At 41.9% G+C, this 15535-nt stretch overlaps 1 protein-coding gene across 1 annotated transcript in view; it reads right to left on the reverse strand.

Annotated features, from left to right (window-relative positions):
* The window catches only part of RGS5 (regulator of G protein signaling 5), a 48060-nt gene extending 35119 nt beyond the window's left edge, over positions 1-12941 (reverse strand). The window contains exon 1 of the mRNA XM_077886933.1: positions 12702-12941. Coding sequence (XP_077743059.1) covers positions 12702-12745 — 44 coding nt within the window. The 5' untranslated portion in view covers positions 12746-12941. The remainder of the gene's footprint in view (positions 1-12701) is intronic.
* Positions 12942-15535: the final 2594 nt, after the last annotated feature.

Raw genomic sequence — 15535 nt, forward strand, 5'->3', positions numbered from 1 at the left:
AGGAAGACAGAAATTTATGGTTTATTTTGAGTTCCCAAAGTGGAGGGGTCAGAGTCATTCCCACGAGAGCTTCTCTGAACACTGGTGTGACCCATAGCCTTTGAACATCTCCATGTTATTCTGCTTTAAATTATGAAGAGGGACTTCGCAGACTGGAGGTTTCTAGTTCTACAGGCCCCTACCTTACTTAACTTGTTTCATACATTACAAAAGAAGGACATAAAGTGGGTAATAAAGAGTGTTGAAGAAGGCAGAGAGGGAAGAGCATCAAAATAAAATTCACTGGGACCTTACTCAACAGTAACATGTGCTACATCACTTAATAAAACCATGGTTCCCAGAATTTAATGTGTCTTCTCACTGTGAATTCATGTAACAGATCCAAATTCATTACCTCAAATAATCACAAACAGTTGGTTAACATTTATCTTTGCCAAATTATTAAAAGGGTTTGTCGGGCAAAATAATGACATAAGTGTGCGGAAGAAGAGAACTATTTCTTGTCTGAAGCATGGAATTTGATTTCATACCACTTCATCTCTCCCTCCACCAAAATATGGTAACAACCCCTTATTATTCTCAAGATTTCTATTTTCAAGAACTATCTAGTTATTGGTTCACACACTCATTTCCATTCACTTATTCAACACAAATGCAATAGACTTAAAGACCCCCATCTTTCAGGCACCGTGCTAGAGCATAGGGGAGAGTTTTACAAAATAAGAAGAGATTGTTCCTTACCTCAAGTAGCTTTCATTTTACAAAGAAGATACATCTACATAATTTTATTGAAATGCAGCTGTGATATGGTGGACTAAGCCTTAGATTTGAAACCAGCTCCTTGGAACTCATGCACATCAAGTGTACTGTCTGACCTTGGGCCTGACATTTAAATTATCTGTGCTGTGGGGGCACCTGGATGGCTCAGTCAGAGAAGCATCCCACTCTTGATTTCAGCTCAAGTCATGATCTCAGGGTCCTGGGATAGAGCCTTGGTGTCGGGCTCCACACTCAGCACGGAGTCTGTTTAGGATTCCCTCTTTCTCTCTCCGTCTGCCCCGCCCCTCGCTTGTGCTCTCTCTCTCCCTAGCTCTCTCTAAAATAAATAAATGAAATCTTTAAATAATTATCTGTGCTTTTTCATTGGTAAAACAATGATGCTGATGATATCTACCTTGCAGGGTTAGAGTAAGAATTAAACCAGTTGCTTTCAAATATCCAACCAAAGCTGAATCTGAGGGAAGTAGGGGAAGAAGAGGTATGAGCTAGAAGAAAGATGAAAAAGTTCTCTGAGGGTGAAGAAGATAGAGGGCTAGCTTCTCCCCAAGGGAGAAACAGAGAAAGTCTCCCTGAAGGGTTGAAGTTTGGGAATGTATGATCTGGCTTGGACCCCGTCCTGACCGGGGAGGACGGGGAATCGGTGTGCATCCCCACACAGGTGCTTGCTTTCTGTGTGTTTCTTCTGTCTTCCCCTGGATCCTTCCCAAAGTTTGATGTTGAAATCCCCACCTACCTAAGACATTTTCTAAAAATTCCAAAGAAGTTTTCAAAGTTCGGGAGTGTGTTGCTGGGTCATAAACCTGGACACTTGTCTCATAAGCATTCCCTCACATTCATCCCCAGGGGCAACGCAGTCTGCATCGTGGCACTCCCACATCGGGACCTGAAGAATGGGGATGCCCTACCCTGTGTGGTTACTGGGATAGGATGGGAGTTGCTAAGTTAGAGAACTGGGCTCGGGATAGAAACAATGTCCAGGAACCATGCAGATGGTCACCCAGTTGCCACCAGAAAGATGCAAAGCAGGAGTCTCTGAGCTGAGGGCCCTCCCCTAGACTGAAGGCACAAAGGATCTTAGACAAATGCATGTGTAATTTCATGTCTTGCAAATGCAAGTCATAGCTGATAGGAGACCATCAGATATAAAGCACAAAGGAGAAAGGGCCCAAGGAAGCAGGCCCTGAGAGGTGCTAGGGATATGCCACAGAACGCAGACGGGAAGAACAAAGTCTTCTAAATGGTATAAAGGATCTAGTTAAATCCTTGAGATATGGCCTGCTCTGGCGAAATGTTCACTCAAGATGGCAGAGGAACAATCTACAAGGCATTGAAACAGGCACATGAAGAAGGGGAGTTGGGAGGGGTTCTTGTCTCATTTAATTTTGGATGCTATGAAGTTCCCTGTTCTGGCCCCATTCTGAGACATGGCTGCAGAGTTTCCCCAATTGAAAATGACTAAGAAAAATCAAACACTAAGAAAAATCGCACATGTCCAGGTAATGAAATGGTTTACTCAACACACCTAGTGCATAACCTTATTTAGTGCATGTAACGATCCTATGAGGGAAGTATAAATATTACCCCCATCTTGCAGGTGAGAAAACTGAGTTACCAAGAAGTGTGTGGATTTGCCCCAAATCATCTTTTTTTTAAGTTTTTTTTTTTTAGATTTTATTTATTTATTCATGAGAGACAGAGAGAGAGAGAGAGAGGCAAACACACAGGCAGAGGGAGAAGCAGGCTCCATGCAGGGAGCCCGATGCGGAACTCAATCCCAGGACTCCAGGATCACACCCTGGACCAAAGGCAGGCGCTAAACCACTGAGCCACCCAGGGATCCCCCTGCCCCAAATCTTCTGATAAATGACAGTGGTAGGAGTCAAACTCAATCTCATTTCAGTCCCTGGGCTCTTACTTACTGTAATAAGCCTGTCTCATGCTGTTCAGTTATTCTAACTGGAAGCTCTATGCATCTGGTAAACAGAAATGGAGGAAAATTTTTTTTCTTAGAGACTACAGTTTATTTGGTAGCCCAAACCTTCTGAAAGATAGTGTCTATGGAAGAATAAGTATTTTACAAGTGAAGACACAATATTCATAAATTAAAGTCCATCAGACAAAATAAAATAAAGGTGAAAGCTCAGTCTGCAGACGACCTTGATTTAGCTTCAACTTTCACCAGGTAGGAGATCTTGGACAAGTCACCAAACTAGGTCTGGGCCTATTTTCTTATCTATGAAAGAAGGCATTTGTCTGTGACCCTAATACTATTCACAGACTATGATTCTGAGTTGGTGGTATGAGAGAGGAGAGAAGAAAAAATCATACCCCCTCTCAAGAAGCAGAATCCATCAATTCCAGGCATTTGACTTTACTGCTTGCATCTGGGCGACCAAGGTTGTGCAAGGAACTCATTTCTAGACTATCATGATCAACAGTTGTCTTAGCTATTCTTGCCTTTTTCTTGTTTGGAAGCCAGGGTCCATTTAATAAAATGTTCCATGAGTGGCCAATGAAAGTCCCATATTCCTCCCCTCGCTGCAGTCCAGACTCTGCCACTCATCTTGGCTTAATTACCGACCTTGGGGCTCTGTGTGGATCAGGAAGGGAGACAAAGTTTAAGCTATTCTTACTAAATCTGGAAGATAAAAGTTAGAGGGCAGTTAAAAATAAATAAATAAATAAAAACTAAACTAAAGGCTTTTGATACCTCAGCTGAGAATTTTGAAAAAAAAAAAAAATCCCAACTTACAGAGGGGGTTTCCCCTAATGTTACCAACTCACAGAGAAAGTGTAAATGCTACCCCATGAGCACAGGAGACATATTTGTCCAAGAAGGAAAAAAAATCCCCGTCGATCTACATTCATCTCTGTGAACAGCTTTGCTTTCAGTTTGCCTTCACGGGTATCTGATTTCAGCAATTGATCTTTTGTCCCACCAAGTTATAAAAATATCAGGGGTGTCCATGTTCAAGTGACATAGGTGTTTTTAGATTTGGGGGATTCAGAAACAGAGTCTAAGATTCTGGAAGCTTGTCATTCAGAAGGCACCAGCACCAGACCTCAGACAGTGGGCTTCTCTGAGAGAGTCTTTAGTGTGACCTGCTCTGTTGACCTTGTCCCAAAGAGCACACGTCATTTGGTCCACGGTCTTGAACTCAGGTATCTCTTGTAAGCTATCACTTAAAATATGCTGCCAAACACAACAAATGACTCTGTCAACGGAACGTCTTGACCCCTTCAAAGCTTCCTGAATCCCCACAGACAAGTGCCTCATCCAGAAAGAGATGTTCTACAAGAAAAAGTCAAAAAGTAGTAGCTTGACCCAAAACAGCTCCACATGCTTCACTACCTTACAGAGTAGACCACTTCACGTTCTTCAAGTGTCTTACCTCACACTGTATGCCCTTCTCTGACGTTATTAGGATAGTTTTAACATCTTTCTGGAATGTAGAGTTGTGAGGATCTGAGTGAGAGTCTGTCCAGAAGAGCTAGGTATTGCTGGACAAGTGTCTGGGGAAGCAGTCAGATAGCAGAAAGAAGAACATGTAGAACAGAGACGAGTGACCTTAGCCTTGTTTACTACTCATGGAGCCCTTGTGATCATCAGCTACCTACTGCCCAAAGCATTCAAAGACTGTCTGGTTGAGTCCTTTCAACCCTACCAAATTTCCTTTTTAAAGGAGAAACAATGTCAAGCCAAGTTATTTTATCTTGACATGGCAACTAAATGGAATGCTCTGCAAAGAAATGCCCTGTATGAACTTTCCAGGAACGTGCTGGTCAGAGAGAATAAAACCAGTCATGTGTGTATTACCTGTGTTAATGACACATGCATCCTATGATTAGATTGGCTACATCTTCAGATTTTCCAGGAAAGATCCAATTTCTTTTTTTTTTTTTTAATATTTTATTTATTTGTTCATGAGAGACACAGAGAGAGAGGCAGAGACACAGACAGAGGGAGAAGCAGGCTCCATGCAAGGAGCCCAACGTGGGACTCCATCCCGGGTCTCCAGGATCATGCCCTGGGCTGAAGGCGGCGCTAAACCTCTGGGCCACTGGGGTGGAAGGGGGGGGGGTGCCCCAAGATCCAATTTCTAATGCCGGGGGTAAAGGCAAGCTCTATGGGTGGAAATTGCAGTCACTGTGCACTACACGCCTGGCATGGATTCATGTAGTCCAAAGCAGTCCCCACATCATTTCAAGAATTGCTGGGACTCCAGGATCTGTGCAGCTGGTAGATGAAGACTGTTTAAATATAAAAAAGGCCTAGAAATCCTGATTCAACTTTCTCATTCCAGCCTCAGAGATGGAAACTCTTTTGCTGTTAATGCAAAGTGTGAGTCTCATTCTGGGCAGCACTAGGAAGGGCATGGGTGGGCCACTCCCACTCTTTCCATTGACTGGAGAAAAACATGACCTGGTATGAGAGCAGTCAATGGAACCACACCCCCAAGGCCAGGCATGTCTGTGTCCTTATATCGCATTTCCTTCCCTGCCCTCCAGGAGCTTACACTCTTGAGATTAACTGTCAACAAAGTACACAAATCATAGACTGTTAGAATCCATGATCTCTGAACCTAAATTATCCTCGAATTTTACAAGAAACTGAAACCATCTTTTCCCTTCCTGGAATTCACCAAAATAAAAGAGTCACATTCCACTGCACATAAATATATATTTTTCACAAACTCAAAGTTTATTCTGAATGTGTCACAAGTATTTTCAAGAAATATGGGGTTCTTAATTTAGTCCTTTGAGATCCAAAGTGGCTGGAAGAAAATTGCACATTTTTAAGTGATTGCTGCTTTCAAGCTACATCCAGAAGTTAGCTCCCTGGCCTTCCTGTGGGATTGGGATGAGATGTAAAATTAGAATAAAAGTACAATCTTTCTTCAAAATATATAATGTCCAAATTAAGGACAATAAAGCAGTGAAGCTGGAAGGAGGGTAGAGGATCACAGAGTTGACTCATCACCATTACAAGTATGGTGATGAGACTGGGAGAGGCACTGACTCAGGGCTCATCCTGCTGCTGCTTAGCAGAGGCCAAGGTTACAGCTCAGGACACCTGTATTCCCCACCCACTACCTTTTCCATGTGTTATATAACCTTTTACACTTGCATCTAAATATTCTGTGATCTACGGGGGCACCAGGGTGGCTCAGTAGGTTAAGCATCTGACTCTTGATTTCAGCTCAAGTCATGATCGCAGGGTGGTAAGATCAAGCCCTGTGTCGACTTCCTAAGATTCTCTCTCTCCCTCTGCCCTTCCCTGCTCCTATCCTCCCCACCCCCCTCATGCATGCACGCATGCTGTGGGCGGGGGGGTAAATAAATAAATGAATAAAAATTCTGTGTTCTACAAATAATTGCAAGAAAAAGAAATAAAAGACAGGAAGCCTATTGACTATAGAGAGATTTAAAGGTCCCTCAAGCAATCCTGGGGTTTATTTATTTATTTATTTATTAATAATAAATTTATTTTTCATTGGTGTTCAATTTACCAACATACAGAATAACACCCAGTGCTCATCCCATCAAGTGCCCCCCTCAGTGCCCGTTTATGTGTTATCTGCTCGTTGGGGGAGATTTGGGGATATCCTTCAGTCCTGGCTGGAAGGGTGACTGGCTGCATGTGAGCTAGTTCAGCAGTTAAGTTAGGGAAGGGGACTAGTTCCCACACCAAGAGAAGTAAGAACAGAAAAAGGATCTGCACCCCAAGAGACTTCCAGCTCCTGGCAAGGTGTGTTGTAAGCAGTTGGAGACTAAGATAATGTGATTTGATGTAGAGAAGCCAGGCGGGCTCTGTGAGAGGCTTTTTGCACTCAGTGAAGGACAGGAAGAGGGGGAGAAAGGGCACTGGAGACAAACCTCTCAGGTCAGTGTTGTTTATGAACAGTGCTCCCTGCCTCACCACACCTGCTCTGTCGAATTGCTTCTAATAAGATTGCTAATGTCTCCCCACTAGATAAAAGCACTGGCCTCTCAGTCTCAAGGCGTCCTTAAGTGCATTTGTAAGAAGTACTTCTACACAATCAATGCTAGATCAATGGCTGGTGCTTATCTATCTAATAATAATAAAAATCAGTAATAACAATAAAAAAAAGTGTGACCTTTGTTTGATCCTGGTTCAAACAATCCAGCTGCAAGAAAGTCATTGAGGATATTTGGATGCTTACAGAATATTTTCTAATATTAAAGAATTGTTCAATTTTAAGTATGATCATGGCTTTTAATGTTTTGTAAAAAGTTGGTATATTTTTAAAGGAGATATCCGCTGAAAGAATTATGGATGAAATGGTAAAAATTCTGTACTATCCGACACACTCATCTTTATTATTTAAAAAGATGAAGTTATGATGAGGAAGGTTGGAAATAAATAAGCTCTATCAAAGGCCTTGGCACATAATTGAGGTTTAAATGATTTCCTGACTACCCGCAAAGAGGGAAAGAAGGATGGAAGGAAATTAATTCTTTGATAGGGGTTATAGCATTTCTCCCCAATAAGAAAAATATCCTCATTTACAGATGAGGAAATGAAGCTCAGAGAGGTTTAGTGACTTTCTCCAGTTGGCACAGCTAAGAAGTAATAGAGGTAGAGTTACGAGCACCATGTTCTTTCCACTCCACCTCCTTGCTGATGTTAAGGCAGAGGGTAGACTGTGAACTTGCCTCCTTCTTTACTCTGGGCTTTCTCCAATATTCCTAAAATGTGTAATCTTAGGAGTTACCTCCTCAGGCCATCAAAAACAAGCTTTCACTGCCTTATCCTCTGGATGACTCAGCTTTGGAAATACAGTGCAGGCTCAGTGTTATCTGAGAACTGATTGGGACTTTAGAGGAAGAAAGAGATAGGAACCTGCTATCTTCTGGTCTCCAGCCAGAGCCTGGTTCCTGTTACTAAGGATTGATCCTGACTGAACTAATTAAAGTTCAGTTCCTTTGCTTTCTGGCCAGGAGGACAGACAAAAGCCATGACCATGAAGCATTAACCCCGTCCCTAGATAGCAGCTGTCCCATAACAGTGGAGAGTCTTTGCTCAAGAAGGAAAAATTAGATAACCTTTCAAGGATCATCCCAAACTTCAGGTTCTGGGACCCAAACGTGTTTTGAATTGAGATTTGGTGTTTCAACCTAGCCCAGACTGAATGAAAGACTAGGAAGAGGCGCCCCTTTAGAATCGGGGATGTGATCCAACGGGAAAGCTCGGACAGCAGCTGCAGGAGACAGAGCCAGGGTGATAGGCTCAGAAGCTTCCCCAGGCAGCCCCAGGCCTACCCTCACCAGAGACAGAAAGACCTGCCTCTTTTCCTAAGGAAGTTGCAGGAATGCTGCAGGCTCCTCTCCACCTGCCTCCCTCTCCTAACCCTCCCCTGCCCCCCAGCTCCTCTTTATTTTGGAGCACTCTCCGTATCATGGTCTCTAACACCACTGCTACTCTACTGTTCTTCTCATCCCTTTCTTTGCAAGCAGATGAAGCACCAGGCCAAACTGGGAGCAGCCCTGTCTCCACTTATAAATGTATTTGTGCATTTTCTTGACAAAATATTTATTGAGTGCCTACCATGTGCCTGCTTGTCTGATTATTTAGTAAATAAACTCCTTAGGCGAAGGGGAAGGGGTGAATATCTTTCCCCTGAACAAATCTCTTCGATCTTCACAGACAGGAGTGGAAGGGAATTCGACAAATTCCAAGGCAACAGTACACAGGATGTGCTGCATGGGAGGTTAACTGATTAGAAATTCAAATTCCCTTCTTGCTTGCTTCAGAGAGATAATACAGGGATAGTACAAAGTCCAAAGATGTCCTAACAGCAGCCAAGCTCCTTGGGCCCTCTCCCTTCCTCGACTCTGCCCAGGCAGACCAGAGATTTGGCCTTGGGATGCCTTCTTTCTCTCGACTCTTCTCAGCTAGACCTGAACAACTCTTCCTTCCCAAGGCTTCATTCATGAGCCTGGGTTAAGTATCATTTCTTATAACTTCTTGCCAAGTTTCCCTGACCCAAAAGCTCTCTGAGCTCCCCACCACCTCCTCCCAGTCTTGTACTTCTTTGCACTCCATCATTTATTCCTTCATAGAGGATCTCAACACCATAGACTCATTTCTTATTATTTGTCTCCCTGACTGGACTGCAGTTTCCTTGAGAGCAGGGTCTGTGTCGTTCATCCTCATGCCTAAGGCAAGTATGGAGTTTGAAAAGCAATCCAGAGAAATAATCAATATTGTGTCAGCAATAAAAACCAAAACAAAAGTGACTCACCACATCTCATCTTTATTAAACAGTTCCTTTACTTTCTTAACATTATAACGTTTCACTGAAATACTGGTGATTATATCTCAAGACTTTCTACGAGCTACAGCAAGCTTCAGATTCATACTTATTCCCAGAAAGCATGATCCTAAAGTCAACTAGAGGCACTGTCACTATCTCTGTAGGCTTCTTTGATGGTGTTTTATCTACTCTGACTGAGCTATGACTTGTTCAAGTTCATTGGCAAATTACCCTCCATAGTTTGCCCAAGGATATGTTCATATCCTTGAAAAAGCAGTATTTATTTAATCCTCAGACCCAGGAGACTTAGCCTACTCAGCAAGGTGCTTCCATGTGGCTTACTGCCCTTAAAGAATTAGTTGACTAGTGGCCTTGCTTATTAGGCGACTTTCTACTCTAAATTTCCCACACTTAGACCCATCTATAAATCAGGAGAGGAGAAAAAAATGGAATCTATTCAGTAAAAATAAAAATAAACTTAAAGAACCAGAAAGTCACTTTCCTCATTAACTTTCTACAGGTCCTGAAATTCCCAACATTGTCACAAACTTGAGATGACCAGAAGCTCCCGTGTGAACTGTGGATTGAAAACATTTCACCACCAGCAGCCTTTATAATCATAAACAGAAAAGTCAGAGCTACGGCAGATGCTGAAAGAGGTATAAGGTTTGTGACACTTTATAAATATCCCAGGGAAAACTCTCTGTCAGAAGCTAAGTTTTCATTACTTCCCTACTCTCCTTTTCAGGTTAGTAGAGACTGAAATTGGCGACAGGACTGGTCAGTACTGAAAGAGAACAATCTTAATAATCACGCTGGCTTCCTTATATTTGCTAACAACTTTTTTGGAAATCATCACAAAAACACTTTAATTTTACAGTATTTTTGTCATTTTCCAAAGAGCAGTGTTTACTTTAAAACTTAAACTCGGGATCCCTGGGTGGCGCAGCGGTTTGGCGCCTGCCTTTGGCCCAGGGCGCGATCCTGGAGACCCGGGATCGAATCCCACATCGGGCTCCCGGTGCATGGAGCCTGCTTCTCGCTCTGCCTGTGTCTCTGCCTCATTCTCTCTCTCTCTGACTATCACAAATAAATAAAAATTAAAAAAAAAATTAAAAAAAAAAAATAAAACTTAAACTCTTTCAGAGAAATTCAAGAGACTCTAGAAATAAAATGGATTTTCAAAAGAAGCCTAAAACCCAAGTTGAAAATCATGGGTGAAAAAATAAGAACTTGAACTGACTCAACTTTTTTTTTTTTTTTTAAATTGACTCAACTTTTTCATTTTTCCACCAACTGTCATATTGCTACCCACACGGCACTGGTTTCAATATGCCACAAGGCAGAAGTTTGGGGTGGTGGCCATTTGTTGCCCATATATTTGGATTACTGGTCTCTCTAAATATATAAAAATATGTGAGGTCAACTTTGGGTTTTAATAAGCAATAGTCTTAAAGATCTAAAGAAAGAAAAATAGTTTCTACGAATATATCATAGATGACTCTGGCATAACGCTTCCCTACACATTAAACAAGGAATATTTTCTAGGATTAAATCTCCTGGAACATGGAGTAAATCTTACTTTCTTGTAAATCAGAATTAGAATCTCTGAGTAGGTGCTTCTGCCGCTGCCATGATTTCAGCACAGCGTTAGGTTCTGGATGATTTTTCATTAATTGACTCTTTTCTGCTCCCAAACTTTTAGAGAGAAATTAATTAGGATAAATTTCCCTTTAATTGCATCTCTGGTTGGCCACAGACATAAATTGTGGTTTAAAAATATTTAAACTATGTCAGCATGGAAAAAGATGTTAGAGGACAGTAACTCCAACTCTCACTGGTTAAATGAGAATATAGAATCCTGGGGGAGTGAAAGAACTTGCTCATGGGTGCAAATTTAGATAATGACAAAACTGAGTTTTGTGAGCTTTTCACTCTTTTGCAAGTCCTCTTTCCCTTGTGATCAATCACATGTTAATCTGGTTTCTGTAAACTGAATTTTATTCCTATGCAACCAGAGGTGCAATGTAACTCTTCAGTAGGGCTTTCCATTATAACCAGATTCATTTTGTAAGCATCTATGTTGTCCTGATTTATTTTATAGGAGTCTTCAAACATCTTATCTAAGCATTGAGGCCCATCCACGTTCCTCTTGCAGCATGGAGAGAAGTGGAAAGGGGGAGCTTCTGAGGACGAGGGAAATGAAACAAACAGAAGAGCAGGGATGGTGGTTTTGGATGCATTCATTCATCCAAATTCATCCTATGCTTCAGGATACTCTCAGATTTTTCCATGCATGTGTGCTAACAGTTCGACAGTTCCACGATTCCATTTCTCCAAAACACCCCTGTCAGGCAGGATTGTCATTGGAAATAGGATTCTATTTGCAATGGAAATAGAATGTGAAAAAAATGAATAGGAAACAGAAATTGCAAGATTCTACCACATGCCAGTAAATTAAAAGGTTTAGGCAATCTAGGAAAAAATGCTTGCTCCTTGGCCACCCTAAAATATCCCACATGAACATTAGTTATATCATGGAGCATAAGATTTTACTGTGCACTCAACGACACAAAAAGTGATTCAATATTAATATTCATGTTCACATGTCAGATATAAAGTAGTAATAGGAGTCAGACCTGAGCTTGTAAGAGATGAGATAAATCATAAATAACCCATTGAACAAAATCGTCTTAGGCAAACACTGCTGGTGCCTTTATGGATAGAGTTGGGTTGCAAGAAATTCATCTTCATTACTTTTAAATACTGAAAACTCGACCCAAATGTAATCAAATCTATTCTTAAGAAATAAGAGGAGGATAAACATCTTTACTGCTTCCCGTGTCAAGTAGGGTTGTTGGGTTGTCAGCCTAGATGCTTAGGATTCCCTCCAGAATTCAGGCCAGTTTAAGGATTACCAGAGAATCTCAATGGTGTTTTCCTATTTACCTAAAAAAAGAATCCTAGCTAATAAATAACTTCTGTGTCCCAATGTCTTTCTTTCCTCAAGCAATCCAGATACTTTCATCTAATGGGATCAAGATACAAAGAACAATGAGAAATCCCCTCCTCCTCACAAACCTGCTCCCCTCTCTCAGTCCACACACATCAATTAACAAAGGTTAACATTTAGACAGTTTTAATATGTGCCAGACAGTGTGCTGAGTGTTTAAAATACAGTAGCTCATTCAGTCCTAATAACCAGTCCGTGAGGTAGATGCTCTTGGCATCTCCGTTTCACAGAGAAGGAAATCAAAATACAGAAAGAGTAAATTGCCCAAGCCCACAAAAGAGTCAGTAGGAGTCACGGTTCAAAGGCAGGCAGTGTGATGTTGGAATCCATTCTCCTAACCATGCACTTTTGACTCTGAGCAAGCACCTACGCAATAGGCATCTCCTTGGAGGAAATGAAGCTCTGGATATGAAATGGTGCATAAACTACCCCATGGTGGATCTGTGTCCTACAGCTCAGGCCACACAAGCCTCTGTACCGTTGGCAGAGAGGAGGCAAGCCCCAGTCTACAATCCTACACCTGTTGCAGCACAAACAACAATGGCTTTCTGTTGCCCCTGGATATCCTCCCCCCTGAGCAGAGATTTTGCGTATCTCCATCTCTTAAACCCAAATAATTTGGTTCTCACCTTTCCAGGCATGAATGGGGCAAAGCTGCAAGTCCTTTGCACATTTTGGCAAGTGGCTTAGCTCCTCAGTTTTGAGCACAAATTCTGAACGGCAGAGCGAGACTTTGAAAACTTCACAACTGTCTGAGTCTGCCTCTCCCTCTGAGGAATATATAGAGGCTCTCTGCCAGCCCTCTGTCGCTCCTGGACCAATCCAGGCCTTAGAGGAAATCGCTGGCTGGGGAGCAGCAGCAACTGTAGGAGCTGGAGGCTGGGATCCTGTCTCTGCTGCTCTAGGCTTCCCACTGCTCCAGTGAGGACACTATTCTGCTGGGGCAGGGCAGAGCCCTCAAACCCAGCACAGGCCATTCATGTTTTAATGGATAAGTGTGAGCCAGCCACAGAGCAGCCCTGGGCTACCCCAGATCCGTCACAATCCTAGCCTGTTAGGACTGCAAGAGCCCCAGGGATCAGTTAGCCTAACTGTGCCACAGTGGAGGAGGGGAGATTTGGAAAAGCTGAGATGTGGACTGAGTATCTACTTGTGCCAGGCTGCCAGGCAGTTAGCTGGGTGCTAGGAATTCAAAGAAAGGCACTGCCTGCTCTCAAGACCCCAGAACATCCTATCAATACAATGTAAGTGAGCAATGGAGGCAGGCCCAAGATGTGTGAGCTTTCAAGGGCCACCAGGGAAGATCTGGGGGGAGGAAATAAGCCCTGAACTTAGTGATATAAGAGACAAAATATGCTACACCATTCTATCTACTAGATATTGCCCCCAAGTTCCCCTAATTCTATAATTGTCCTTCTGATTATTCTTTACTTTGATAACAACATCAGGTAATTCCTTGGACCCTGCCCCCACCTCCCTTGGTCAGTCTTGCCTGGCCTTTGCCTGACCTTTGCCTGTCTCCAATCACTCCAGGATTATTCCCATCCAAAAGCTACCTTATTTGTGTTTCATCCTATCAGGACCCAAGAGCTTGATAAATTAATATGTAAATACAGATGCCTGAAGGGTAGGCATGAGTCTAAGCTAAAAATAAACAGCAATTACATCATCTGTAAGAAAAGCTCTAAATATAGAATTAAAGATGGTTCTCATAATGTTCCCCATTGTCTAAAATTATTTGTTTTACACTGTTGGTTAGGGCTCGTTACTGGCTTGTAAAGTCTGTGTACTTTATTATGATCTAATGTTTTAAATTAAATGAATAGGTTATAATAGACTCGTAAGCAAATTGCATGTAGAAATCTAAATACTTTTCTGAGATTTTTGCTTTAATTATCCATATGGGTCTGTGAACAACATCATTAAATTAACTATATTAACTATATTTCTTACTATAATTTATAATCAAAAAAGTTCGAAGACCACAGCTCTCTACCATATATTTTATTAACAAGGAAACCCGTCATAATCACCTCTGCAACCCCAGCACTTAACACAACATTAGCACATTGACATTTACAAATAATGCTTGAGCTAAATGCAACTGTCCAAGTTCTGCTGATTGCCGACTGCATAAACGCCAGCTGATCAACTAATCTGAGTGATGCAACACTTAATGTTCATAGAGATATGAACACTATTGTTGACCACTGAGTCTTAGACTGGAGATATAAAACTAGCAGAGGAGACTCCATGGGGCAAGAGCCTAAATTACAGTTTGATATTTAAGGATCAAGTATAGAATAAAGTAAAAAAAAAATAATAATAATAATAATGTAGAGCAAAGCAGGGTGATGTCTTGTCCAGGGCTGAAGGTCAAAGCATCAAGGCGGGTTTCTGACTGATTCAGAAGAGTTTGTATGACAAATGGGTGGACTACTCAAGAATGAAAACTATCTCAATCATACTAAAAGGCAGACTAGAGCCCAACAGGCAAAGGATGTAAGATGCAATAGAAATAAAAATGAATCTGGCATCTATTTGTTTTCAAAACCTTCATAAGGTTGGAGTAGCAGAACCTACAGTGTAAGTTCCAAGCTGAGTCCAAGTCTGAAGGCAGGAGAAGACCCATGGCCCAGTGAAGATAAGCAAAAAGAGAATGAATTCTCCCTTCAGTAGCTTTTTGTCCTATTCGGGCCTTAAGAGGATTGGATGAGACCCACCCACTTTGGGGAGGCCAAGGGGTTGACTCTGTCTACTGGTTCAAATGTTAATCTCATCCAAAACCACCCTCACAGACACACCCAGAATCATGTTTCGCCAAATACCTGGGCACCCTGTGGTCTGTCAAGTTGACACATAAAATTAACCAATACACTCACATAAAATAAATTTGAAGTTTTTTTAAAATAAATTGAACTAATCTTTTTTCCTTGCCTTCCCAAACATCCCTCAAAATGATAGAAAATGTATGAAAAATGTAGAAAGCTATAACATAGAGGAAGGGAAGTAGGCCATCAATTCTGAGTGGTTTCAATCTCTACAAAAGATAGAAAGGGGTGGTTAGGAGCGGTCACTAAAAAAGCAGTGAATAGAATTCAGAAAACAAGCCAAAGAGGTATCCATCCCTTTTGCAGGATGCCACAGGGCTGCAGGCTCCAAGTGCTAGATACTACAGAGGCAGGAATTAGCAATGGAGCCGACAATAGTGGGGATAATTGAGCTTTTTGTCTGATGGAAAGGTCTCCTGCCTACCCCACAGAATTGCTGTGATTTATTACTAATTCATTTTCTTATTTTTTAAGATATGTTATATGTTTATTTGAGAGACAGTGCAGAGTGAGAGCAAGAGACAGAGAGAGAAAAAGAGGAAGAGGGAGGAGGAGGGGGAAAGAGCATGAGCAGGAGGAGGGAGCAGCAGAGGGCAAGGGAGAAGCAGACTCCCCACTGAGCAGAGAGCCCA

Source organism: Canis aureus, chromosome 38 (assembly GCF_053574225.1).
Source record: "Canis aureus isolate CA01 chromosome 38, VMU_Caureus_v.1.0, whole genome shotgun sequence".
NCBI lineage: Eukaryota > Metazoa > Chordata > Mammalia > Carnivora > Canidae > Canis > Canis aureus.